This window comes from Scomber japonicus, chromosome 6 (genome assembly GCF_027409825.1).
Source record: "Scomber japonicus isolate fScoJap1 chromosome 6, fScoJap1.pri, whole genome shotgun sequence".
Taxonomy (NCBI): domain Eukaryota; kingdom Metazoa; phylum Chordata; class Actinopteri; order Scombriformes; family Scombridae; genus Scomber; species Scomber japonicus.
In genome coordinates this window covers 39,205,520-39,232,358 of record NC_070583.1, presented here as the reverse complement: position 1 = coordinate 39,232,358, position 26,839 = coordinate 39,205,520, and the positions used below count along the sequence as shown (strand labels likewise).

The 26,839-nt window shown below is 41.9% G+C and overlaps 5 protein-coding genes and 1 pseudogene across 5 annotated transcripts; all 6 read right to left on the bottom strand.

Moving 5' to 3' along the window:
• Nucleotides 1–5,735: 5,735 nt before the first annotated feature.
• On the bottom strand, nt 5,736–6,656 carry LOC128360618 (olfactory receptor 1030-like). The gene has a single exon (XM_053321087.1). The coding sequence runs from the start codon at nt 6,651–6,653 to the stop codon at nt 5,736–5,738; it is 918 nt and encodes a 305-aa protein (XP_053177062.1). The 5' UTR covers nt 6,654–6,656.
• A 1,054-nt stretch (nt 6,657–7,710) lies between these two features.
• On the bottom strand, nt 7,711–8,667 carry LOC128360072 (olfactory receptor 1-like). Its single transcript, XM_053320385.1, has one exon. The coding sequence runs from the start codon at nt 8,662–8,664 to the stop codon at nt 7,711–7,713; it is 954 nt and encodes a 317-aa protein (XP_053176360.1). The 5' UTR covers nt 8,665–8,667.
• A 1,711-nt stretch (nt 8,668–10,378) lies between these two features.
• On the bottom strand, nt 10,379–13,207 carry LOC128360071 (uncharacterized; annotated as a pseudogene).
• Nucleotides 13,208–14,601: 1,394 nt separating this feature from the next.
• On the bottom strand, nt 14,602–15,522 carry LOC128360070 (olfactory receptor 11A1-like). Its single transcript, XM_053320384.1, has one exon. The coding sequence runs from the start codon at nt 15,517–15,519 to the stop codon at nt 14,602–14,604; it is 918 nt and encodes a 305-aa protein (XP_053176359.1). The 5' UTR covers nt 15,520–15,522.
• Nucleotides 15,523–19,953: 4,431 nt separating this feature from the next.
• On the bottom strand, nt 19,954–21,036 carry LOC128360069 (olfactory receptor 11A1-like). Its single transcript, XM_053320382.1, has 2 exons — nt 20,211–21,036; nt 19,954–20,078 (listed from the first exon to the last, which is right to left on the bottom strand). Exons 1-2 carry the CDS (start codon nt 21,034–21,036, stop codon nt 19,954–19,956), a joined length of 951 nt encoding a protein of 316 aa, XP_053176357.1.
• A 2,427-nt stretch (nt 21,037–23,463) lies between these two features.
• LOC128360068 (olfactory receptor 11A1-like) lies at nt 23,464–26,049 on the bottom strand. Its single transcript, XM_053320381.1, has 4 exons — nt 25,224–26,049; nt 25,005–25,091; nt 23,863–23,874; nt 23,464–23,771 (listed from the first exon to the last, which is right to left on the bottom strand). The coding sequence occupies exons 1-4, from the start codon at nt 26,047–26,049 to the stop codon at nt 23,464–23,466; spliced, it is 1,233 nt and encodes a 410-aa protein (XP_053176356.1).
• Nucleotides 26,050–26,839: the final 790 nt, after the last annotated feature.

Here is a 26,839-nt window from a genome sequence, read left to right as displayed (position 1 = left end):
CTTCTTTTGGGATTATGGATATAATGGCCTCTCTCCAAGATGGGGGCAAAACTCCCTCCTTTAGGACATGATTAAAACATTCACAAAGCAGAGGGATTACTTGATCTCTAAAAGACTTGTACCACTCACCGGGAAACCCATCGGCACCTGGTGATTTCCCTGCTTTCAGACCAGAGATTGCTTTATCAACTTCCTCCCTAGTTATTTCTTTTGTGAGATCATCATTATGTAATTTTCCAATAGAGGGAAGATCTAGCTGGTTCAGGAATTGTTCCACAGTATGTGCCTCTGCTCTATCAGGCTGTGTGTACAGGGATTTATAATATGTCTCAAATGCTTTTTGAATGCCATCTAGAGTGCAGGTTGTTTTGTTAGATTTGGGGTCTCTTATTTCATGAATAGTGTTTTCAGCTTGTTGTTTACGTAGTCTCCAAGCCAACAGTTTTGTTGCTTTTGAACCTGCCTCATAATATTTTTGCCTCGTAAACCGGAGCTTTTTCTCTAATTCTTCACTATGAATTTTATCTATTTCCTGCTTGGTGGTTCTCATCTGTTGCAGAAGGAGGGGCGTTCTCTGCTTGCTGTGTGACTGTTCTAATTCTAGGAGTTTGTTCTGCAAGTCAATCAGTTTTTGGGCTTTTGCCTTCCTCATGAAGGCAGTGATTGAGATAATTTTGCCCCTGAGGACTGCTTTTGCGGCGTCCCACAGTGTCACAGGGTTCACCTGCCCGTTGTTATTGTTTTCTAGGTATGTTTGTAATTCTCCTTTAATGGTTGTTTTGAATACTGGGTCGTTTAGCAGACTTGTGTTTAGTCTCCATAAAGTATTTTTGCATTTGCTATCCATGTGTAGTTTTAAATACACGCTGGAATGATCTGATAAGTCTCTTGTGCCCATCCTACACTCCTTTACTCTGTGCTTTTCAGAGTTATACATAAGGAAGTAGTCTATTCTCGAGTGTACATTATGGCGTGCAGAGTAGAAAGTATATTGTCGGTCTTGTTTATGGAGATCTCGCCATATGTCTACTAATCCTAAGTCCTGCAGCCTTTTCTTTACCCATATTTCTAAGTTGTTTTTTTTCCTTTTTTGGTTATTTGTATCTAGTTTGGGGTTGAATATCATATTTAAGTCCCCTGCACAAATGAGAACACCAAGAGTTTCGCATGAAATCAGATCGAACATTTTTTTGAAAAAAGTCTTATTGCTACCAGGGGGGGCATATATATTAAGGAGGGTTACCTCTTTGTGGTCCAGTTTACCCTTAACCAATATAAATCTTCCCTCCTTATCCTTAATCTCTGAGATAAATTCAAAGTTAAGTGAATTTGAAATCAAAATGGCAACCCCACGTTTACGACCTCTTTTGTAGGAGGAGTAAAATGTATTTCTGAATCCCATCTTTTTAAGTTTTTCATGTTCAGGAGACTGTAAGTGTGTTTCTTGCCAGAAAACAATTTGTGATTTCTCCTTCTTAGCCTTGGCTATCATCTTTGCCCTCTTAATAGGGCTAGTAAGCCCATTTACATTGAGTGTGACAACATGAAATTCTCTTTCACCCATAATCTGTAATTGTGGAGCCTCTCAGTTCCTGTGGCAATAACCTCTTGGACCTCAAAACATAATAACAATGTAACACAACAGAACAAGCATAACTATAATACAGGTAAAGTATGTTGGCTTCCAACTTGGAGGTTCAGACTAATCCGACCTCTGAGGTAGGGGAATGTTCCGACCACTAGGTGGGGCCCCTGACTAGTACAACTAGTAGTTCACTGGTGGCATGCGCTGCCGGTGTTTCACAAGGCTAAGTTTGTAACATTAGGGTCCGTTATTATATCCCGCTAGTCAAAACATAATAAAGTATATTCCGGCTGCGCCTGGGCAGGGCAAACGCTGTAGTGCGAGTGAGGGTATTCAAAACGTAAAAATCTCCGCAGGACAGGCCTGTGTATTAACAACCTGATCAATCAATCATTTTGGGTTAACTTACGTGTCCCCGTTTTGCAGTCAATAAACAAAACCAAAAACAAGATCAAAGTGTAAACACCGGGACGGGCCAGGGAGGGAGTGCAGCCAGGATCTCTCTCTCAGTCACCGGGGTGTGTAGCCTCCTCCTCTGCAGTGCGCCGCTGAAATCCCCGCAGTCTCTCACGGATGTTTCGTTGGAATTTCGCCGGGTCATGGCGGGGATCCTTCGCGTTCTCCCACGGCAACTGGGGGTTATCCATCGTCTTCTTGGTCAGTCGGGTGTATGGCACTGCAATACCTCTGGCACGTAGACCCTCCGCTGCTTGTTCGGCACTGTGATATGTAACAGGTCCATCTTTGAGGAATACTCGCATCTTAGTTAACGGAGTCTGAAAGCGGATGCCTTTTTCTTTGAGCGTCTTCTTTATTATCATGTATTCCTTTCGTTTTGACAGCACTTCAGTTGCGTAGTCATGGTCAAAGGACAGTCGTTTGCCTTCAAAGATGACAGGCTTCTTCCAGGCGGCATGAATAATTTTTTCCTTAGTTGTGAATCTCAAGAATTTTATGACTATGGATCTTGGAGTAGCATTGTCCGGGGGGCGCGTGCCCAGGGCTCTGTGCGCCCGCTCGATGCCCAGGTTTACTTCGGGGGGAATGTCCTCACTCAGCTCACTCTTAATGAGTTTCTCCACGAAGTTAGCCACGGAGGTGCCCTCTGCTGTTTCTCTCACACCGTACAGCCTGATATTATTCCTGCGCGAGTGTCCTTCTAGCTCCGTGACTTTTGCTTGTAGGGCTTGTTGTGTTTTCAGCAGAGAATTCACTGCATCTTTTGCACCTGCACCCCACGTCTCCATATCCCCGATGCGTTGCTCTGCTTCTTCGAGTCTTTCGTTTGTGAGGGCAATTTTCCCTACTGCCTCCTCGATCTCTTTGCCAATGTCAGCTCTCATTTTGTACAGCTGTTTCTTAATGTCTGCCTGAAAGCTGGTTTGAAAATCAGTTAGTCGGTTTGCAATGTCGCTTTTGATTTCCGTCATCATTTCTCTTATGGTGGTCAGTATTGCAGACTCTTCTCCTAGCTTTAGCTTTGTAGCTGCCTCCTCGCCGCCATCTTCTTCTGCGTTTGTGCTTTCCATGGCGTCGTCGTCCTCCCAACCACAGTCGTCTTTCTTAGTTCTTCTTTGTGACCTACCACGGCCCCTTCCTTTCCCCTCTTCCATATTCGGGTGTGTTTAGGTCAATCTTGGTTTAAAAAACTTTTGAATTTAGGGGATAAAACCTAACCGGCAGAGAGCAACTTTTTACACGTCCATCCACGAGCTCGCGCCACCGGAAGTCCCTGTCTCTGATCATGTTTGTGATCTTCTTGGACAGGATCTCAAAGCACAGTTGGGGGGAGGAGCAGAATTGCTTCTCTGCTGTTTGTGGTTGATGTTGTTCTGTTTGACTCTACATGTGAAGACGTCCAACAGGCTCTGGGACGGTTTGCATCTCGGGGTCTTGTTCATGAGTGAGGGTAGGATGGAGCAGGAGATGGACAGGCGGATCGGTGTGGCGTCAGCAGTGATGCGGGCTCTGCACCGGGCCGTCCTGTTGAAGAAGGAGTTGAGCCTGAAGGAAAAGCTCTCAATTTACCGGTCGGTTTACGTTCCAACCCTCACCTATGGTCACGAGCTTTGGATAGTGACCGAAAGAATAAGATCGCGGATACAAGCGGCTGAAATGAGTTTCCTCCGATGAGTATCTGGGCTCAGCCTTAGAGATAGGGTTAGGAACTCGGACACCAGGGGGAGGCTAGGAGTAGAGCCACAGTGAAAGGAGTCAGCTGAGGTGGTTCGGGCATCTGGTCAGGATGCCTACTGGACGCCTCCATCTGGAGGTGTTCCAGGCACGTCCAACTGGGAGGAGACCCCGTGGTAGTCCAAGAAAACACTGGAGGGATTATATATCCCTTCTGGCCTGGGAACACATCAGAATCCCCCAGGAGGAGCTGACGAATGGGGAGAAGGATGTCTGGATCACATTGCTTAGCCTGATGCCACTGTGACCCAGCCCCGGATAAGCAGTAGAAAATGGATGGATGGACCACAGACAGTTGCCTTCACCGTCTCAAGGAGAGAGACAGTATATCTCTCTGCCAAGATGATGCAGCCTTTACTGTGACCTCAAGGCCCATGCTTGACCTTTAATAGACCCTTTTAACTGTCTACATTGTTTGTTCTTTTCATTTTATGTTTTTTTTACTTTGTTCCATATTTTTGGTGTTATCTGTAAGCATCTTTGAGCACTTGTAAAAGCGCGTTATAAATAAAATGTATTATTACTATTATTACTAATATTATTATTATTTCAAATGGACTATTCCCATATTGTAAAATTCTCTGATGACACTGCCCTTCTGACTCCCTTCAGATCATGGACAAATATCTTGGCACTTTGTTTGATTCACAGCTCAAATTTAAAGGAAACACTGAGTTGATTGTCTACCTTTTCAACAAAGAATCCACTGCATCCATGCAAAAGCTACGTTCTTTTAATGTCTGTGACACCATTCGAAAGCCTTTTAACATTGTCTTTTATCTGCTGGTTCAACGGGTTGTCTGTGACACTAAAAACACTATTGTAAAGGGTATGCTCAAAGATTATTGGCATTCAGCAGAGGAATTTGGGCACAATCTGGGAGAAATGAGTGGCTGAGAAAGCCAAAATAATGATCAGCCAACCACACCACATTCTGTAGACAGAGATTTTATTGTTGCCTTTCTGTCCTCACTATAATGTGCCCACATCACTATGCAAAGTCTGTTATTCCCTCTCTTGAACACAGACCCCACTCATTTTAGATCAACCAATTTATTATTATTATTTTTTTAGAGGATCTATTTATTGAATTTTATTTATGAGATTTTATCTATCAGTCTTTTATTGATTTTCCATATGTCTCTTCACATTTTCTTACTGTTAATTGTTAATTGTTGGATTGATTGTTGGTCTATGTACGTGGGAAAGCTGCAAATGAATTGCCCATTTGGGATAAATAAAGTTGTCAGAATCTTAATCAGATACTCCCTGTAGGAAGGTGTGAAAACACTATTTAACATGATCTAACATGATCTGTGTCTGGGTATCTAATCCAGGTTGTTCCTAAAGAACCAATCAGAGAGATATTTTTGGTTAATCTCTTTGTCATCACTTTGATAACCTGGACCAGGAACCAAAGTTATCAACCCAGGCAGGCTGCCAGTGTATTAGACTACCAACAGCTCTACTGAGCTTCATGTCATCAGACAAAGAGACAAAACAGGAGCATTCAAAGGAAATCTCTGCAGAACAAGCACAGGCCGCACACATATGACATCAGCATAACAGCTAATAAGTTGTTAATGGGTTTCCAGGATGAGATACTGCATAATAATGTTTGATACTTTAAACTGTAGAAATATATTTATTTTTTTCAAACAGAGACTTGATCATAAACAAATAACAGTGATGTAAAAACTACCGTAACCATATTTTTTGTTCTAACATGTAGTGCTGTTGAAGTACAAATTCTTAAAATGTACCATAGATAAAGTATCAGTTAATAATTCATTAATTCAACGCCAGTAAATGACCGAAACTTCACCACACAACAGACCTTTACATATCAGAGGGATTTGGGACATTTCCTCAGCTCATACAGTAGAGGAGTGAAGAGTGGCTGGCAAGTTAGAAAGTGTAAAGATAATAAAATTACAAACATATCTGATAACATTTCTCAACGTAAGACTTGTTTACATGTGTTTCTTATTTTTGACATTTGCATCCCATACATGATGGGATTCAAAAGTGGTTGCAGTATTCCAAAATATAAAGATATAAATACTCGCAGAACATTTGGTACTCTGCTCACATCGAATCTGCTCTGTAATATTTGAAAACAACATCCAAAAGAGAAGTTGAGCAGGGAAACAAGGTGAGGTGTGCAGGTACTGACAGCTTTCTGTCTGGTCTGTTTACTACCAGAAAAACAAACTCTAAGAATCTTTAAGTACGTGTAAAGAATTAAAATCAGAGGAATACAAATTGAAATAACAGTATAAATGAGTCCATAGATGTTATTGACTCTGGTGTCAAAGCATGCCAGTTTAACAATGGGGTAGTTTCCACAGTATATATTGTTAATAATGTTTCCACACAACTGTAAAGTACCACTCAAACATACCAAAACAATAATTGCAAGAAAAGAGAACAGCCATGGTACAGCAATAAGTATTATAATCTTATGAGGTGACATACGTGTGTTATATTGCAGAGGATAACAGATAGCAAGATATCTGTCATAAGACATGATGGCTAAGTTGAAAAATTCTACATTCCCGTAAGAGCACAACCAAAAAATCTGCACAAAGCAAAAAGCTTTAGAAACAGTGTGAATGTCAGAGAGGATCTGAAGCAGAAGGAATGGAAACAACCCTGTACTACCATACAGTTCATTTACAAACAGGCTGCACAGGAAAAGGTACATAGGTTCATGTAAGCTTCTGTTCATACAGATAACCACAATGAGAAACACATTGGAAATAACTATCAACATGTATAAAGATAATATGATCATAAAATACAGATATTTCAAAGGTCCAGAGTCAAGGTACGCAGTCAGTATGAAATATGAAACCTGAGTAGAGTTGATCATGATCCTTCTGACTTATAAAAAACAATCATAACATTTCTCAGTATAATGATGACGTGTTACATGTAATTTACTTTAAGCCTACGCTTGTTTAGGACAAAGCAGCTAAAGCATTAAACACATACAGATAGTATTCTGTCACCACCATTACTCTCTGTAAAGTATGTGTAATACCTGGATAAGACATTACACAGCAGAGATCATGACCTGGTGTGAATCCAAACATTCAGACTGTGAGTGGCTCCTCACTGAGCTGAAACTCTGCTTCTGATTCCTTTAAACTTTCAGACAGAAGACGCCCACAGCAGCAGACTGACCAATCCTTACATGCATGGTTCAAATTACAGGCGAGCTAAGGGGAGCTCGGGTCCCCTGAAAAGGACAGAAGCTCCCTTGAGACGTTCTGGGGGAGCTCTAAAAAACTGTCCACTTCTAGCTTATATTTTATTTTCTGTACATTAAGGTTCGTACAATAAAAGTCCCACCCACTTTTAAAATCATTAGTTTGGACATCAGTACATCAGTCTGTCCGCTCAGATATGATGAAATGTTAGTGTTTTTACTTTTACTGTCATCAAAAGTAACTAAGTTCATTCACTCACTTCAAACTTCAAATTGTCCAATAGTTCACCAAATTCCGAAATTCAATGATTAGAGAAATATTCATGAAATAAAATGACTCAAAACTGATCATTGGTCAATAATACAGAGAGCATGATGTTTTGTTGCCGGACCCTCAAAAATGTTCATAAGCACACTTGGTATCATTTTACTTTAGTAAAAGATCAATAATTAGCAGGTAACTTTGTACAACATTGACAATGTAATAACTAAAATATTGTGTCAGAATGTGGCACTTGTTCCATTTTATTTCATATTATTAGTATTTCTGCTGTTTTAGTCTTTTTTATGGAGCAGGGTAAGTATTGCTTTGTATCTACATTTAGATCATTTGTACACACACACCTGCAGCTGCTGAGACACTCTTTCAATTCATCACATTTAATATTAATCAGTGAGACTGAAAAATCTATGTTTTATTTAAAGAAATGATATATTATTACATCTGCATAGGATCTTTGTGACCAGCCAACATTTTACAGAAGATATGTTTACATGTATTTCGTATTTTAGACATTTGGAATCCATACATGATTGGATTCAAAAGCGGTTGCAGTATTACAAAATACAGCGAGAGAATGATGCGCAGCACATTTGGTACACGGTTCATATCAAATCTACTCTGAAGTATTTCAAAGCAGCAGCCAAAAGAAAAATTCAACAGAGACACAAGTTGAGGTGTGCAGGTACTGACAGCTTTCTGTCTGGTCTGTTTGGAACCAGAAAAACAAATTTTAAGAATTTCCATGTAAGAGAAAAGGATTGGAAGCAGAGGGACTATGATCGATAAAAAAATGCCAAAAAGTCCATAAATGTTATTTACTTTTGTGTCAGAACATGCCAACTTTACTATAAGGTAGTTTCGGCAAATCACACTGTTTATGACATTTCTACACAATGTCAAACGGATGTTTAAGGATAAAGTAATGAGAAATTTCACAAATGAGTACAACCATATTAAAATAATAAAGATAACCACCTTGTTAGTCGTCATCCGTGTGTTATATTGCAGAGGAAAACAGATAGCAAGATATCTGTCATAAGACATGATGGCTAAATTACAAAATTCTATATTTGCATAAGTATAAATACAGAAGATCTGCAGGAAGCAAAAAGGAGCAGAAACAGTGTGAATGTCAGAGAGGATCTGAAGCAGAAGGAATGGAAACAACCCTGTGCTACCATACAGTTCATTTACAAACAGGCTGCACAGGAAAAGGTACATAGGTTCATGTAAGCTTCTGTTCATACAGATAACCACAATGAGAAACACATTGGAAATAACTATCAACATGTATAAAGATAAAATGATCAGGAAATACAGATATTTCAAAGGTCCAGAGTCAAGGTACGCAGTCAGTATGAAATATGAAACCTGAGTAGAGTTGATCATGATCCTTCTGACTTATAAAAAAACAATCATAACATTTCTCAGTATAATGATGATGTGTTGCATGTAATTTACTTTAAGCCTACGCTTGTTTAGGACAAAGCAGCTAAAGCATTAAACACATACAGATAGTATTCTGTCACCACCATTCCCCTCTGTAAAGTATGTGTAATACCTGGATAAGACATTACACAGCAGAGATCATGACCCGGTGTGAATCCAACAGACTGTGAGTGGCTCCTCACTGAGCTGAAACTCTGCTTCTGATTCCTTTAAACTTTCAGACAGAAGACGCCCACAGCAGCAGACTGACCAATCCTTACATGCATGGTTCAAATTACAGGGGAGCTAAGGGGAGTTCAGGTCCCCTGAAAGGGACAGAAGCTCCCTTGACAGCCTCCCTTGAGACGTTCTGGGGGAGCTCTAAAAAACTGTCCCCTTTTAGCTCATATTTTATTTTCTGTACATTAAGTTTCACAAAATAAAAGTCCCCCCTACTTTTTAAAATCATTAGTTAGTTTGGACATCAGTACATCAGTCTGTCCACTCAGCGCTGTTTTCATAGCCTCAATATTAAATCCATTCCGCTTATTTATTGAGCGAAAACCCAAATTCACGAGCAAGGAACACATCACCAATGAAATACGATTTAACAGATTTGTTGACAGAATGAATGAATGTGCATGATTGATGATGAGTGGTCTTGGTACGGAGATCTGGATGCGGTGTGGGTAGGTCGGATGAAGGATCCGCCGCTGCGCCCGGGCAGCGACAAACCCCCAAAAATCTCCAATTATTTAAGGCGTGCTTGTGCGGATCTTAGATCGTTGAGATCTGAGCGGACATATATCGGTGGCACGTTAACGAGGCCCAACGGCCCATGATTTGAATGAAGTGCTCAGGTATGCCGTTACGGGATGCTGAAGTCGTGGCACCGATCCTAAAGGAGTGCCCGGAGTAATGCATAGGCAATAAACCGGATAATGACAGTATTTGGTGTAAATGATGATGAAACCAGGACCGAGTGGTGATTTGACCGGATTCGGAGATGAAGAGAGAGTGAGATAGAGGTGTGCCGTGGGATTTTCGGTAGAGGAGATAGTTAGAAAGGATGGTGAATGGATCTAAAGAAGACTGGTTTTTAAAGTAGAAGACGGGTGTAGGATGGCCGGATTGATTAGATTTTGTTATCTTCAGATGGAGTACCATAGTGTCGTCGGAAAACAGTGATAAGTCAGAGATGCAAGCATGACGGCACGGGTCGAAGTGGGATGATGAAGCGGTGAATTCTGAGCATCTGAGGAAACCGAAAAAAGCTAAAATGAATATCGCTTCGAGGGTCAGGGCGATGTGAGGAGTTTGGTAACCGGAGCGAATAGTGTGTAGGCAAGCGGACAGTAGTTTGGCGGTAAGAGGAAGCCGTTAAGGAGGTTTGGCTGGTTCTTGGCGGAGCATACCGGAGAGAAGAGACTTTACTTGGGGATGGTTTATGGCTAGGCTGGGAGTACCGGTGATAAGTTTAGAGAAAAAACTAATGCCGCTGAGGTAGGATTTGATGGTAGATGTTCTTATCTTCAAGGCAGAATGAGAATAAGTGATGTAGCAGATTACGGTGGTGAGATCAAATGAGGGGAAAATTATGTTATGTCGGTTATGAAAATGACGAAAATTATTCCAGGCTGTCCAGTATGAGGAGAGAGTTGCGGGTGATAAACTGTTAATGATGTGATTTTGGGATTCGACGATCAGGGGTATTAGAGACGGATTTATAAGTCAATGCTGAATACGGAGGAACTGGAGTCGGCAGTGGATCGGCGTGCAGAGCCAAGTTTTTGAACTTCTGAAACATGAAGCGAGAGAGAGAGTCATTGATGGTATTATGGTGGCCTGGGACGTGGGCACACGGAGGATATATTGGTGGGTGACAGAGTGCCATGTGAGGCGACGCATGAATGGCATGATTGAATTGGAGTTGGAACGACCTTTATTGATGATATCGACTACTGAGAGATTATCGGAGTGTATGAGGATGAATTTTCTGGACTATTCGTGTCCCCATAGGACGGCGGCAGCTACTATTGGGTAGATTTCGAGCGGAGGAAGCGACCTGGCAATTATTCGTGAGCTCTGGGGGCCATGATGAAGCGAACCATCCACCATTAAAGAAACCCCCAAAACCGGCTGAGGGAGCGGCATCGGTGAAGACCTGAATGTTGAGGGAGTTAGTTAATTGATCATCATAAAAGAAAGAAATACCGTTCCAGTTTGAGAGGAGATGGAGCCATAAGCGCAGCTCGGCGAGACATGATGGGTTCAGTGATACGGATGACAGGAGCGACGGTACTGAAGAGGCGATAGACAGAAGGTGAGAAATGAATGCCTGACCCTGGGGGATAATACGCAGGGCGAAGTTAAGGTGGCCGAGGAGTGAGAGCAATTGTCGTTTGGTGCAAGATGGGGCCAACAGGAAATTAGATATGAGAAGGCAGATACGTTTAAGCTTCTCGATGGGGAGGGATGCTTGGAACGAGTTAGTATCGAGAGAGATGCCCAAGAACTCTAATGAAGTAGATGGGCCCTCCATTTTCTCCGCCGATAGTGGGACACCAAGGTCGGTAAACACAGAGGTCAGTATGGCTATGCCAGATGTGGGAGGAGAAGAGGGTGGGGTAATGAGCAGAAAATCATCTAAGAGATGAACAAGGAATTGGATGCCGTGATTATTAAATAATATCCAGCATAGGGCTTCTGATAAGGTGTCGAACAGCTTGGGACTACTTTTGCAGCCGAAGGTGAGTCTTACTGCAAAGTAGTATGCACCTCGCCATTGTACGCCGAAAAACCGCCAGAAATCAGGGTGGATAGGGAGAACTTTAAATGCACTCGTGATGTCTGCTTTTGAAAGCCATGAACCTTTGCCTGCGAGTTTAATGAGTGCGATAGCGTGGTTTATTGTAGCGTAATGAAGTGAGTAGTCTTTGCTAGGAATGAGGTTGTTAACGCTGGGGATGCTGCTGCTGTGCGGAGCTGAAAGATCAATGATGATCCGCTGCTTGCCGGAGTATTTTCAATTTGCTATACCGAGAGGGCTAATACGAAAGGTAGAGAAGGGAGGTTGAGAGAAGGGGCCGATCATGAAGCCTTGCTCGATCTCTTTGGAGAGTAGGCGATCGACAGAGCTAGGGTCATTGATGGCTGACTGCAGATTTTTACATTCGAATGAAACGGATGGTTCTACCGATATACCGGGGTGGAAGCCTTCCTTGAAACCGGTAACAAGAAATTCAACGAATGCGGGATCAGGGTGGTGATGGAGAGCAGCTTTCAGTGCCATGATGTTGATAGGTGTTGAGGGGTGCTTACCTGACTTAATGGAAGTAGGGTTATGCGGGCATGCAGACCTGGCATGTCCACCGCCGCAGAAAGAGCACACATGGAGGTAGCGGCATTGGGACATTTTGCACCCTTCTTCGTTGAAGTTGTTGCATATAGTGCGCCCGCCTTGATGTAAGATGGGTCTGCCCCTCTTATCCACTCCGTTAATATTAGGTGAAAAGAGGGGGCGATTGGGTGCGACTGGCCTGTGAATGAGAGTTACTGGGGGGGCTGGTGATAGTGTATGGGGAAGGGCATAACTCCTGGTCGGATTATGTTGATTACCGGTCATGACCGGGATAGAGCAGGCGGATGCGGGATGGGAAGGTACGCCGCAAAGTGTACAAGGCTGAGTGGCGCGGGCAGCAAAGATGCGACAATAGGTCTCTGTGTGCCCCAGTATGTAACTTCATTAAACTGTTGGAGGCGGGCTGCTGCTTCGGAAGCTAAGTGGATATGGTATTGATAAAAGCTGAAACCACCAAAACGGAGTGCCAAATTAAGGACGATTGACATGTAGTCATCCCGTTCTTGGCGTCGTGCCGGAAACCTGGAGCAGAGGACGTCTCTGTATAAACGTGTAAGCGAACTCCGTGGGATTAAGTTCCCTGAAACCGGAGGATGATTTTTGTTGAAAATACCTTACGGGGTCATCGGTTTGTCTATCGACCGGAGATTGTAATATAGCTAGGTCGACATAATTACCGTCTAATATTTGTTTCCTTATATTGGTGGGGACGGGCGATGGACGGGAGACGAGGGATGGTGTGGGAGCAGCACGCGACCATGAGGCTGTTGAAAAGTTTGGCCTTGTTGTCGGCACGGCTGAAGTGGATTCCCCTCTCTCGGAGTGTCTTTTGGAGGGTAGCCGGTGTCGGAGCGCAGCTGGGGGGCTGGAGTTATCCTTGCAAGTGAGAGAGTTGGATGACTGCGGGGTCTTCTGGAGGAAGTCCTCGAAGCGTCACGTCCTCTTTTGGCTGGTGGAGGAGGTGTAGCTAGTGGTACTAGTGGGAGTCGACCGCTTCCTTGGCTGGTTTAGGAGCCGGGAAGGTGGGGCCTCGGGCACTGAGGCTATGGCGACTTTTTCGGCTGGTTGGAGACCCTGGCGTTGGGTAACCGGTGTACCTCCGAAGGCCTCATCGTCGGAGGGAGACAGAGATAAGAAATCCATGCCGTGGAGACTGGTAAGTCACTATTAATAAGTAACTTATTGATCACAATTGTTGTTCTAGTACAGACGGGAGAAACACGAATGCAAGCGAACAAGGGGGTAGCTGGTTATGTCTGTTGATATAGGAGCCAGAAGGGTTGTTATTGGTGTGTGTTCCCACTCCTGAAACTGCGCTTGTCAAGCTTCGAGTAAAGTCAGAATAAATATGTGTTCTGAGTTTGACATACCACAGAAAAGTGTGTTGTTAACCACCCTGCCAAATTTGAATAATTAAAAAAATCGCCAGATATATGAAATTAGGCTTCAAAGTTGTGTAAAAATCAGCCTCTTTCTCTGCTCCCAAATGCTGTGGGCGTGGCTGCCGAGTCCGCTGAAGTCCCGCCCCCTACCAAGTGACAATGAGTCAGACCTGGCTTATTTGCTCATCCTGCTGTATGGAACAGAGCCCTGCTGTTGTCAGTTCATTGTATTACTTCTAGTTTCTGTGGTTCTTGACTCTGACTCTTTGGATGTGTTTGCCTGTCTGACATCCTGATTGAACCCTAGACTGGAAAATAAACGCTGTCTTATTCTTATTCTGTCTGCCCTGTGTTGAGTAGTGCATTTGGGTCTAAACTCAGTGTTTCCATCAGGCATGACAAAACTATAATGTATGGACTGAAGATGTGTAAAATATGCATAATATGTAAAAATCTGCTGTATTGGAACGTGAAGATCATCTCAATATATGTAGATGGGGCCCTGAGTTCTTTACTTCACTTAACTTTAGTGGGTTAACCCTAACTAACTCAATATGTATTTATGTAGCTTAGCTAATCATGTAAAATAAATGGATATGTTTGACTCTAATTGTGTGAAGACTCATAATATTTATTGTATGAACAGATATGCAGATATCAAAAATATCAAAGATTCTCTGAACAAAAAAATGTTGAACTTTTCATTATTAAAAAATTCGATAGAAAAACATTTATACATAATACACATACATATAAACAACTACACTGCTACTAACCCACATCACCACTGTTTGTTTCACTAGCTGTTTGTCTTAAGCTCCTGTTTCTTGTATCTGTGGTGTTGTACCACACAGTGAGCCATGACATTAACATGATATTTCCTATCAATACAATGAAGATATGAGGCCAGGTCAATCCTCCAAATATAACATAAAGTAATAATATGCTATACAATAAATATAATATACTGATAATGGATAGATTCATTACATCACCTGTCTCTGACTGCAAAGAGAAATCAACCCAAACCTTTACTGATATTGTCCGACCTGCACGTTTAATAACCTTATTTTCTACACAAAGGTGTGTCAACAGGCAGTATCCATGTAGTATCCATAAAGATAATAAAATTATGAACATATCTGATAAAATTTTTCACTGGAAGACTTGTTTGAATATATTTCTTAGTTTTGACATTTGCATCCCATACATGATGGGATTCAAAAGTGGTTGCAGTATTCCAAAATATAAAGATATAAATACTGGCAGAACATTTGGTACTCTGCTCATATCAAACCTGCTCTGTAATATTTGAAAACAACATCCAAAAGAGAAGTTGAGCAGGGAAACAAGGTGAGGTGTGCAGGTACTGACAGCTTTCTGTCTGGTCTGTTTACTACCAGAAAAACAAACTCTAAGAATCTTTAAGTATGTGTAAAGAATTAAAATCAGAGGAATACAAATTGAAATAACAGTATAAATGAGCCCATAGATGTTATTGACTCTGGTGTCAAAGCATGCCAGTTTAACAATGGGATAGTTTTCACAGTAAAGTTTGTTAATAATGTTTCCACACAACTGTAAAGGAGCACTTAAACATACCAAAACAATAATTGCAAGAAAAGAGAACAGCCATGGTACAGCAATAAGTATTCCTGTCTTATGAGGTGACATACGTGTGTTATATTGCAGAGGATAACAGATAGCAAGATATCTGTCATAAGACATGATGGCTAAGCTGAAAAATTCGACATTTACATAAGAGTACAAACAGAAGATCTGCAGGAAGCAAAAAGCTTTAGAAACAGTGTGAATGTCAGAGAGGATCTGAAGCAGAAGGAATGGAAACAACCCTGTACTACCATACAGTTCATTTACAAACAGGCTGCACAGGAAAAGGTACATAGGTTCATGTAAGCTTCTGTTCATACAGATAACCACAATGAGAAACACATTGGAAATAACTATCAACATGTATAAAGATAATATGATCATAAAATACAGATATTTAAAAGGTCCAGAGTCAAGGTACGCAGTCAGTATGAAATATGAAACCTGAGTAGAGTTGATCATGATCCTTCTGACTTATAAAAAACAATCATAACATTTCTCAGTATAATGATGACGTGTTACATGTAATTTACTTTAAGCCTACGCTTGTTTAGGACAAAGCAGCTAAAGCATTAAACACATACAGATAGTATTCTGTCACCACCATTACTCTCTGTAAAGTATGTGTAATACCTGGATAAGACATTACACAGCAGAGATCATGACCTGGTGTGAATCCAACAGACTGTGAGTGGCTCCTCACTGAGCTGAAACTCTACTTCTGATTCCTTTAAACGTTCAGACAGAAGACGCCCACAGCAGCAGACTGACCAATCCTTACATGCATGGTTCAAATTACAGTGGAGCTAAGGGGAGCTCGGGTCCCCTGAAAAGGACAGAAGCTCCCTTGACAGCCTCCCTTGAGACGTTCTGGGGGAGCTCTAAAAAACTGTCCACTTTTAGCTTATATTTTATTTTCTGTACATTAAGTTTCACAAAATAAAAGTCCCCCCTACTTTTTAAAATCATTAGTTAGTTTGGACATCAGTACATCAGTCTGTCCACTCAGCGCTGTTTTCATAGCTTCAATATTAAATCCATTCCGCTTATTTATTGAGCGAAAACCCAAATTCACGAGCAAGGAACACATCACCAATGAAATACGATTTAACAGATTTATTGACAGAATGAATGAATGTGCATGATTGATGATGAGTGGTCTTGGTACGGAGATCTGGATGCGGTGTGGGTAGGTCGGATGAAGGATCCGCCACTGCGCCCGGGCAGTGACGAACCCCCAAAAATCTCCAATTATTTAAGGCGTGCTTGTGCGGATCTTAGATCGTTGAGATCTGAGAGGATATAACGGTGATACGTTAACGAGGCCCAACGGCCCATGATTTGAATGAAGTGCTCAGGTATGCCGTTACGGGATGCTGAAGTAGCGGCACCGATCCTAAAGGAGTGCCTGGAGTAATGCGTAGGCAATAAACCGGATAATGACAGTATTTGGTGTAAATGATGATGAAACCAGGACCGAGTGGTTATTTGACCGGATTCAGAGATGAAGAGAGAGTGAGATAGAGGTGTGCCGTGGGATTTTCGGTAGAGAAGATAGTTAGAAAGGATGACGAATGGATCTAAAGAAGACGGGTGTAGGATGGCTGGATTGATTAGTTTTTGTTTTCTTCAGATGGAGTACCATAGTGTCGTCGGAAAACAGTGATAAGTCAGAGATGCAAGCATGACGGCACGGGTCGAAGTGGGATGATGATGATGCGGTGAATTCTGATCATCTGAGGAAACCAAAAAAAGCTAAAATGAACATCGCTTCGAGGGTCAGGGCGATGTGAGGAGTTTGGTAACCGGAGCGAATAGTGTGTAGGCAAGCGGACAGTAGTTCGGCGGTAAGAGGAAGCCGTTTCGGAGGTTTGGCTGGTTGTTGGCGGAGCAGTGAAGGGAGTAGTCTTCGCTAGGAATGAGGTTGTTAACGCTGGGGACGCTGCCGCCGTGCGGAGCTGAAAGGTCAATGATGATCCGCTGCTTGCCGGAGTATTTTCAATTTGCTATACTGAGAGGGCTAATACGAAAGGTAGGGAAGGGAGGCTGAGAGAAGGGGCCGATCATGAAGCCTTGCTCAATCTCTTTGGAGAGTAGGCGATCGACAGAGCTAGGGTCATTGATGGCTGACTGCAGATTTTTACATTCGAATGAAACGGATGGTTCTACTGATATACCGGGGTGGAAGCCTTCCTCGAAACCGGTAACAAGAAATTCAACGAATGCGGGATCAGGGTGGTGATGGAGAGCAGCTTTCAGTGCCATGATGTTGATAGGTGTTGAGGGGTGCTTACCTGACTTAATGGAAGTAGGGTTATGCGGGCATGCAGACCTGGCATGTCCACCGCCGCAGAAAGAGCACACATGGAGGTAGCAGCATTGGGACATTTTGCACCCTTCTTCGTTGAAGTTGTTGCATATAGTGCGCCCGCCTTGATGTAAGATGGGTCTGCCCCTCTTATCCACTCCGTTAATATTAGGTGAAAAGAGGGGGCGATTGGGTGCGACTGGCCTGTGAATGAGAGTTACTGGGGGGGCTGGTGATAGTGTATGGGGAAGGGCATAACTCCTGGTCGGATTATGTTGATTACCGGTCATGACCGGGATAGAGCAGGCGGATGCGGGATGGGGAGGTACGCCGCAAAGTGTACAAGGCTGAGTGGCGCGGGCAGCAAAGATGCGACAATAGGTCTCTGTGTGCCCCAGTATGTAACTTCATTAAACTGTTGGAGGCGGGCTGCTGCTTCGGAAGCTAAGTGGATATGGTATTGATAAAAGCTGAAACCACCAAAACGGAGTGCCAAATTAAGGACGATTGACCTGTAGTCATCCCGTTCTTGGCGTCGTGCCGGAAACCTGGAGCAGAGGACGTCTCTGTATAAACGTGTAAGCGAACTCTGTGGGATTAAGTTCCCTGAAACCGGAGGATGATTTTTGTTGAAAATACCTTACGGGTTCATCGGTTTGTCTATCGACCGGAGATTGTAATATAGCTAGGTCGACATAATTACCGTCTAATATTTGTTTCCTTACATTGGTGGGGATGGGCGATGGACGAGAGACGAGGGATGGTGTGGGAGCAGCACGCGGCCATGAGGCTGTTGAAAAGTTTGGCCTTGTTGTCGGCACGGCTGAAGTGGATTCCCCTCTCTCGGAGTGTCTTTTGGAGGGTGGCCGGTGTCGGAGCGCAGCTGGGGGGCTGGAGTTATCCTTGCAAGTGAGGGAGTTGGATGACTGCGGGGTCTTCTGGAGGAAGTCCTCGAAGCGTCGCGTCCTCTTTTGGCTGGTGGAGGAGGTGTACCTAGTGGTACTAGTGGGAGTCGACCGCTTCCTTGGCTGGTTTAGGAGCCGGGAAGGTGGGGCCTCGGGCACTGAGGCTATGGCGACTTTTTCGGCTGGTTGGAGACCCTGGCGTTGGGTAACCGGTGTACCTCCGAAGGCCTCATCGTCGGAGGGAGACAGAGATAAGAAATCCATGCCGTGGAGACTGGTAAGTCACTATTAATAAGTAACTTATTGATCACAATTGTTGTTCTAGTACAGACGGGAGAAACACGAATGCAAGCGAACAAGGGGGTAGCTGGTTATGTCTGTTTATATAGGAGCCAGAAGGGTTGTCATTGGTGTGTGTTCCCACTCCTGAAACTGCGCTTGTCAAGCTTCGAGTAAAGTCAGAATAAATATGTCTTCTGAGTTTGACATACCACAGAAAAGTGTGTTGTTAACCATCCTGCCAAATTTGAATGATTAAAAAAATCGCCAGATATATGAAATTAGGCTTCAAAGTTGTGTAAAAATCAGCCTCTTTCTCTGCTCCCAAATGCTGTGGGCGTGGCCGCCGAGTCCACTGAAGTCCCGCCCCCTACCAAGTGACAATGAGTCAGACCTGGCTTATTTGCTCATACTGCTGTATGGAACAGAGCCCTGCTGTTGTCAGTTCATTGTATTACTTCTAGTCTCTGTGGTTCTTGACTCTGACTCTGCCCCTTTGGATGTGTTTGCCTGTCTGACATCCTGATTGAACCCTAGACTGGAAAATAAACGCTGTCTTATTCTTATTCTGTCTGCCCTGTGTTGAGTAGTGCATTTGGGTCTAAACTCAGTGTTTCCATCAGGCATGACAAAACTATAATGTATGGACTGAAGATGTGTAAAATATGCATAATATGTAAAAATCTGCTGTATTGGAACGTGAAGATCATCTGTATTTATGTAGCTTAGCTAATCATGTAAAATAAATGGATATGTTTGACTCTAATTGTGTGAAGACTCATAATATTTATTGTATGAACAGATATGCAGATATCAAAAATATCAAAGATTCTCTGAACAAAAAAATGTTGAACTTTTCATTATTAAAAAATTCAATAGAAAAACATTTATACATAATACACATAAATATAAACAACTACACGGCTACTAACCCACATCACCACTGTTTGTTTCACTAGCTGTTTGTCTTAAGCTCCTGTTTCTTGTATCTGTGGTGTTGTACCACACAGTGAGCCATGACATTAACATGATATTTCCTATCAATACAATGAAGATATGAGGCCAGGTCAATCCTCCAAATATAACATAAAGTAATAATATGCTATACAGTAAATATAATATACTGATAATGGATAGATTCATTACATCACCTGTCTCTGACTGCAAAGAGAAATCAACCCAAACCTTTACTGATATTGTCCGACCTGTACGTTTAATAACCTTATTTTCTAGACAAAGGTGTGTCAACCACCACAACAGGCAGTAACCATGTTACAGCAATAACTATGATTATCTTGTGTGTTATAATCCAGCCGATAACTGAACTTTCCAGATACTCACTAAACTAGAGACATCATGACTGTGGACACTGATGGAGTCACAGAAGACATTTTGTTATTGCTTTTACTTTTTAATGTGTTGGCTGATCAAAACTTCACCACACAACAGACATTTACATATCAGAGGGATTTGAGACATGTTCAGCTCATACAGTAGAGGAGTGAAGAGTGGCTGGCATGTTAGAAAGTGTAAAAATAATAAAATTATAAACAAATCTGATAACATGTTTCACTGGAAGACTTGTTTGAATATATTTCTTAGTTTTGACATTTGCATCCCATACATGATGGGAATCAAAAGTGGTTGCAGTATTCCAAAATATAAAGATATAAATACTCGCAGAACATTTGGTACTCTGCTCATATCAAACCTGCTCTGTAATAGCTGAAAATAGCATCCAAAAGAGAAGTTGAGCAGGGAAACAAGGTGAGGTGTGCAGGTACTGACAGCTTTCTGTCTGGTCTGTTTGGAACCAGAAAAACAAACTCTAAGAATCTTTAAGTACGTGTAAAGAATTAAAATCAAAGGAATACAAATTGAAATAACAGTATAAATTAGTCCATAGATGTTATTGACTCTGGTGTCGAAGCATGCCAGTTTAACAATGGGGTAGTTTCCACAGTAAAGTTTGTTAATAATGTTTCCACAAAACTGTAAAGTACCACTTAAAGACAGTAAGACCATAATTGCAAGAAAAGAGAACAGCCATGTTACAGCAATAAGTATTCTTGTCTTATTAGGAGTCATACGTGTGTTATATTGCAGAGGATAACAGATAGCAAGATATCTGTCATAAGACATGATGGCTAAGTTGAAAAATTCGACATTCCCATAAGAGTACAAACAGAAGATCTGCAGGAAGCAAAAAGCTTTAGAAACAGTGTGAATGTCAGAGAGGATCTGAAGCAGAAGGAATGGAAACAACCCTGTACTACCATACAGTTCATTTACAAACAGGCTGCACAGGAAAAGGTACATAGGTTCATGTAAGCTTCTGTTTATACAGATAACCACAATGAGAAACACATTGGAAATAACTATCAACATGTATAAAGATAAAATGATCATAAAATACAGATATTTCAAAGGTCCAGAGTCAAGGTACGCAGTCAGTATGAAATATGAAACCTGAGTAGAGTTGATCATGATCCTTCTGACTTATAAAAAAACAATCATAACATTTCTCAGTATAATGATGACGTGTTGCATGTAATTTACTTTAAGCCTACGCTTGTTTAGGACAAAGCAGCTAAAGCATTAAACACATACAGATAGTATTCTGTCACCACCATTACTCTCTGTAAAGTGTGTGTAATACCTGGATAAGACATTACACAGCAGAGATCATGACCTGGTGTGAATCCAAACATTCAGACTGTGAGTGGCTCCTCACTGAGCTGAAACTCTGCTTCTGATTCCTTTAAACTTTCAGACAGAAGACGCCCACAGCAGCAGACTGACCTCATCATCACAGGAAACACTGGTTGATACTGATTCCTAACTGATGTTTTGAAATTAGCTGATTTTGTTGTTAAAACATTTTGAGAAAATAACTGTAAAATGATATATATATATATATATATATATACATATATATATATATATATATATATATATATATATATAAATGTATCTTAAATTATCTCAACAAAACCATTCATTTAACTTTTTCAGTTTCGTAGGGATGCTGAACTGAAATCTGGCTGGGACGTATTACATAATTTAGTGTGTCACACTGTCACATCCTGTTGTAGCTCGTGTTTTATTTTGAAGTGTTATTCTCTCCTTGTGTATTTTGTTGGTTGATTGGCTCATGTGTTTCACCTGTCTTGTTTCTCTCACCTGTGTCTGTTTAGTGATTACCTCATCATGTCTATATAGGTTTTGGTTTTCAGTTCAGTCTTGGTCTGCGCGGTTTTCCCTGCTTATGCCACCCATTGTTGTTTTGCCTGTTTTCATTCAGTCTGTGTTTTTCTGATGACTTTTCTCCTGAGTTGGCCATTAAAGTGCCCTTTCTTCCTGAGACTGTCTGTTTTCTGGGTCCACCCTCTACGCAACCGTGACACACTGTAAAATAGCTCTACCAGTACTTGGTTCTGACGTTGCTGTCAGCAACGCCTGCTTTTTCAACTATATGTGAGCAATCATTTGCTAGATGGCACAATAAACCTGGTACTAGAGCTGGAAGAACAAAATGTAGTTTTATTCATAAATGGCAATGAAGGGGTGGTGAATGGTATAAAGAAGTCAGTGTCAACAATGGTCCAAAGTTTTATTCTGGGTTCACTGTGAACACAAATGTTCATAAACTAAAATGAATATATCAGCAATATATGCAGTTCCAGTTTGTAAATAAACTAGAGTCAATCAAAAAAACAACACAAAATGAAACTGTCTGTATCACCTTTTAAATAAGTTACAATGAGATGAGATCCACAACGTCAGCAACACTTTACATGGAAGTTGAAGAAAATGAATTAATTTCTTTTAAATTTAAAATGTTAAATGTAATTAATCTATTAGAAGGTCAGCCCAAGGCTGAGGGGGAAATCCACCTTTTTCTGTCAGAGCACCATGGCCTCAGATGTGGAGGTGCTGACTCTCATCCCGATCGCTTCACATTCAGCTGTAAAACCGTCCCAGAGCCTGTTGGAGGACTTCACCTGTAGAGTCCAACAGAAGAACATCAACCACAAAAAGCAGAGAGGTGATTCTGAGGTCCCCAAACTGGACTCTCTCCTCCCCCCGGCTGCACCTTGAGACTCTGTCCATGAAGATCACAAACAGGATCAGAGACCAGGGACAGCCCTGATGGAGCCCAACACCCACTGAGACCAGGTCTGACTCACTGCAGTGAATGTGAACACAGCTCTCAGCGGTTGTATAGGGACCCAATGGCTCGCAGCAGAGAACCCGGTACCCCAAACTCCCACAACACCTCTCACAAGGTCCCCTGAGGGACACAGGCATAAGCCCTCCCCAAGTCCACAAAGCACATGTAGACTGGATGTGTGAACTCCCATGACCCCTCCAGTATCCCTTCAGGGTGAAGAGCTGGTCCACTGTTCCACAGCCAGGACAGAATCCACATCTCTCCTCCTGAATCAGGGGTTCAACAATCATCCAGAGCCTCCTTTCCAGCCCTCTGGCATTAGCTTTTCCCACGGGGCTGAGTAGTGTGACCCCTGATAGTTAGAGCACACCCTCTGGTCCCCTTTTTGACAAACAGGAACCAAACAGGAATCAATGGGTACTATCCCTGACCTCCATGAGACATTGAAGAATATTGTCAGCCATGACAGCCCAACAACGCCCAGAGCCTTTAGCATCTCAGGATGAATCTAGGTATATGGATGAGGCTTACCCCAAGTCCTCCAGCTCTTCCTCCTCCATAGAGAGCATGTCGATCAGGTTTAGGAGATCCTGAAAATGTTCCTTCCACCACCCAACAATATTGTCAGTTGAGGTCAGCAGTTCTCCTCACTTTCTGAGAAGAACCTGTGCTTAGCTCTGCCTTCACTTCCTGAATCACCTGACAGTTTGCCAGAAATTCTTTGAGGCCAGGCAAAAGTCCTAAATCCTCCCACCCCCAGGTTTTTGTTTCAGTAACCACTCGAGTTGCTGCCTTTTTGGCCCGTCAGAACCCTTCTGCTGCTTCAGAAGACCCTTGAGCCAGATGGGGCCTCCTCCTTCAGCTCGACACCAGTGGGTTCTCGGTTTGCAGTCCTGACAGGTAACGATAACCTTTAAGCCACAACTACTGGCAGCCATTTCCACAATTGAGGTCCTGAACATGGTCCACTCAGTTTTCATGTCCTCACACAGGAAGAAGGATGAATTCCTCTGGTGACGGGAGTTGAAGATCTTGTGGATGTGGGCCTCTGGAAGTCATTCCCAGTTCACCCTCAATACTCGTTTAGGTTTCCCAGTTCTGTCCAGCAGCCTCCCCTGCTAACTGATTCAAGTCATCACCTGAGGCCTCATCTACAAAGGGTGCGTACGCACAAAAACATGGCGGAATTATCCGCATATCAGCCAGGTATATCAAATTCCCATACAATGCAGCTGAACAGGTCAACATTAAAGTGCAATTTGCAGTGAGTCGGTTTTCCTAGTGTAATCGGAGCTATCGACTGCACACACATTGCTATAAAAGGACTGGAAGGTATGCTCCAACTATCAGGGTTTCACATTACTCAACCGTATGGGAACAAGTCATGCCATTAAGATACTGCCTTTCAAGTCAGTGGAGCCATAGTAGTTTAGCCTGAGCGTAGATATATGGTGTCACCTAATATAGCCGAATACTCACTGTAGGAAGGCGATAAGTCAAAACATAATTTCAAACAGAGACTTACAAATGTTGGTCATAAACTAATAAGTGATGTGAAAAAACTACCGTAACCCTAAAATTTTGTTCTCAAAATTCACCATAGATCAAGAATCAGTTAATAATAAATCAATTTGTAGTATAAAATGGTTATCTCTTGATGTGTTGTGTGTGAAAAAGAAGGAAACCACCGCTGATACGTCTCACTTTATTACCGAAGAGAACAGTGTCAAACATCCAATCTTGAGAGAGTCCCTGATGCTGATCTGAGTCTCTCTTCCTACTCCAGTTTTAACAACACTATATGTAGTTTCTGAACAATTGGTCAGTCAGGAAAAAACAGCATCTGGCCCTTTAACTATACCTGGCTTTTAACCTTTAACCTAAGTAAAATATCTGTTTGAATGTCACAGGAAGCCACAGGACATCAGGCAGAACAGATACCACAAATTAAATCCTAGTAAATGCACTTAATAAAATATAAAAACATAACAAGATCACTTGTCACCAACTGGCAGACCTACATGTTTAATAACCTAATTTTCTACACTAGAGACAAAGATTTGTCAAAAATCAATAAAAAAGGCAGTAATGATGTTTAAAGTATGATTATTTTGTTAGATGTCATATGTGTGATATATTACAAAGGGAGGCTGATAACTGATAACTTTCCAGATACTCACTAAACTAGAGACATCATGACTGTGGACACTGATGGAGTCACAGGAGACATTTTGTTATTGCTTTTACTTTTTAATCTGTTGGCTCATCTAAACTTCATCACAAAACAGACATTTACATATCAGAGGGATTTGAGACATGTTCAGCTCATACAGTAGAGGAGTGAAGAGTGGCTGGCATGTTAGAAAGTGTAAAAATAATAAAATTATAAACATATCTGATAACATGTTTCAATGGAAGACTTGTTTGAATATATTTCTTAGTTTTGACATTTGCATCCCATACATGATGGGAATCAAAAGTGGTTGCAGTATTCCAAAATATAAAGAAATAAATACTCGCAGAACATTTGGTACTGTGCTCACATCGAACCTGCTCTGTAATATTTGAAAACAACATCCAAAAGAGAAGTTGAGCAGGGAAACAAGGTGAGGTGTGCAGGTACTGACAGCTTTCTGTCTGGTCTGTTTACTACCAGAAAAACAAACTCTAAGAATCTTTAAGTACGTGTAAAGAATTAAAATCAGAGGAATACAAATTGAAATAACAGTATAAATTAGTCCATAGATGTTATTGACTCTGGTGTCGAAGCATGCCAGTTTAACAATGGGGTAGTTTCCACAGTAAAGTCTGTTAATAATGTTTCCACAAAACTGTAAAGGAGCACTTAAAGACAGCAAAGCAATAATTGCAAGAAAAGAGAACAGCCATGTTACAGCAATAAGTATTCTTGTCTTATGAGGTGACATACGTGTGTTATATTGCAGAGGAAAACAGATAGCAAGATATCTGTCATAAGACATGATGGCTAAGTTGAAAAATTCGACATTAACATAAGAGTACAAACAGAAGATCTGCAGGAAACAAAAAGCTTTAGAAACAGTGTGAATGTCAGAGAGGATCTGAAGCAGAAGGAATGGAAACAACCCTGTACTACCATACAGTTCATTTACAAACAGGCTGCACAGGAAAAGGTACATAGGTTCATGTAAGCTTCTGTTCATACAGATAACCACAATGAGAAACACATTGGAAATAACTATCAGCATGTATAAAGATAAAATGATCATAAAATACAAATATTTCAAAGGTCCAGAGTCAAGGTACGCAGTCAGTATGAAATATGAAACCTGAGTAGAGTTGATCATGATCCTTCTGACTTATAAAAAACAATCATAACATTTCTCAGTATAATGATGACGTGTTGCATGTAATTTACTTTAAGCCTACGCTCGTTTAGGACAAAGCAGCTAAAGCATTAAATACATACAGATAGTATTCTGTCACCACCATTACTCTCTGTAAAGTGTGTAATACCTGGATAAGACATTACACAGCAGAGATCATGACCTGGTGTGAATCCAAACATTCAGACTGTGAGTGGCTCCTCACTGAGCTGAAACTCTGCTTCTGATTCCTTTAAACTTTCAGACAGAAGACGCCCACAGCAGCAGACTGACCTCATCATCACAGGAAACACCGGTTGACATAATTACACTTTCAAATGGTCATGAATATTTAAGAGAGCTCAATTTTGACAAGAAATTGGCATTCATGTGCAATGTGATATGATGAAAAAATTAAATATAGTTTACATAATTTACCACAGCTTTATGGTGTGTGATTAGCTTGAAAGTATCAAATCTACAAACACAGAGCATGTTCATGGTCCTTGGCGCATACGTCAGTTATTCTTCATTGGTACACTGAATGTAAACGTATTCTGAGGGTCTGCTGTGAAGGTCTGGCAGAGTCTCCTGTCAGAGAGAGTTTCAACTCCCTCCTCCGGGAGAGCTTCGACCGTGTACCGGGGGAGGTGGGGGACATTGAGTCAGAGTGGGCCATGTTCTGTGCCTCCATTGTCAAGGCGGCCGACCAGAGCTGTGGCCGCAAGGTGGTCGGTGCCTGCTGTGGCAGCAATCCCCGAACCCGCTGGTG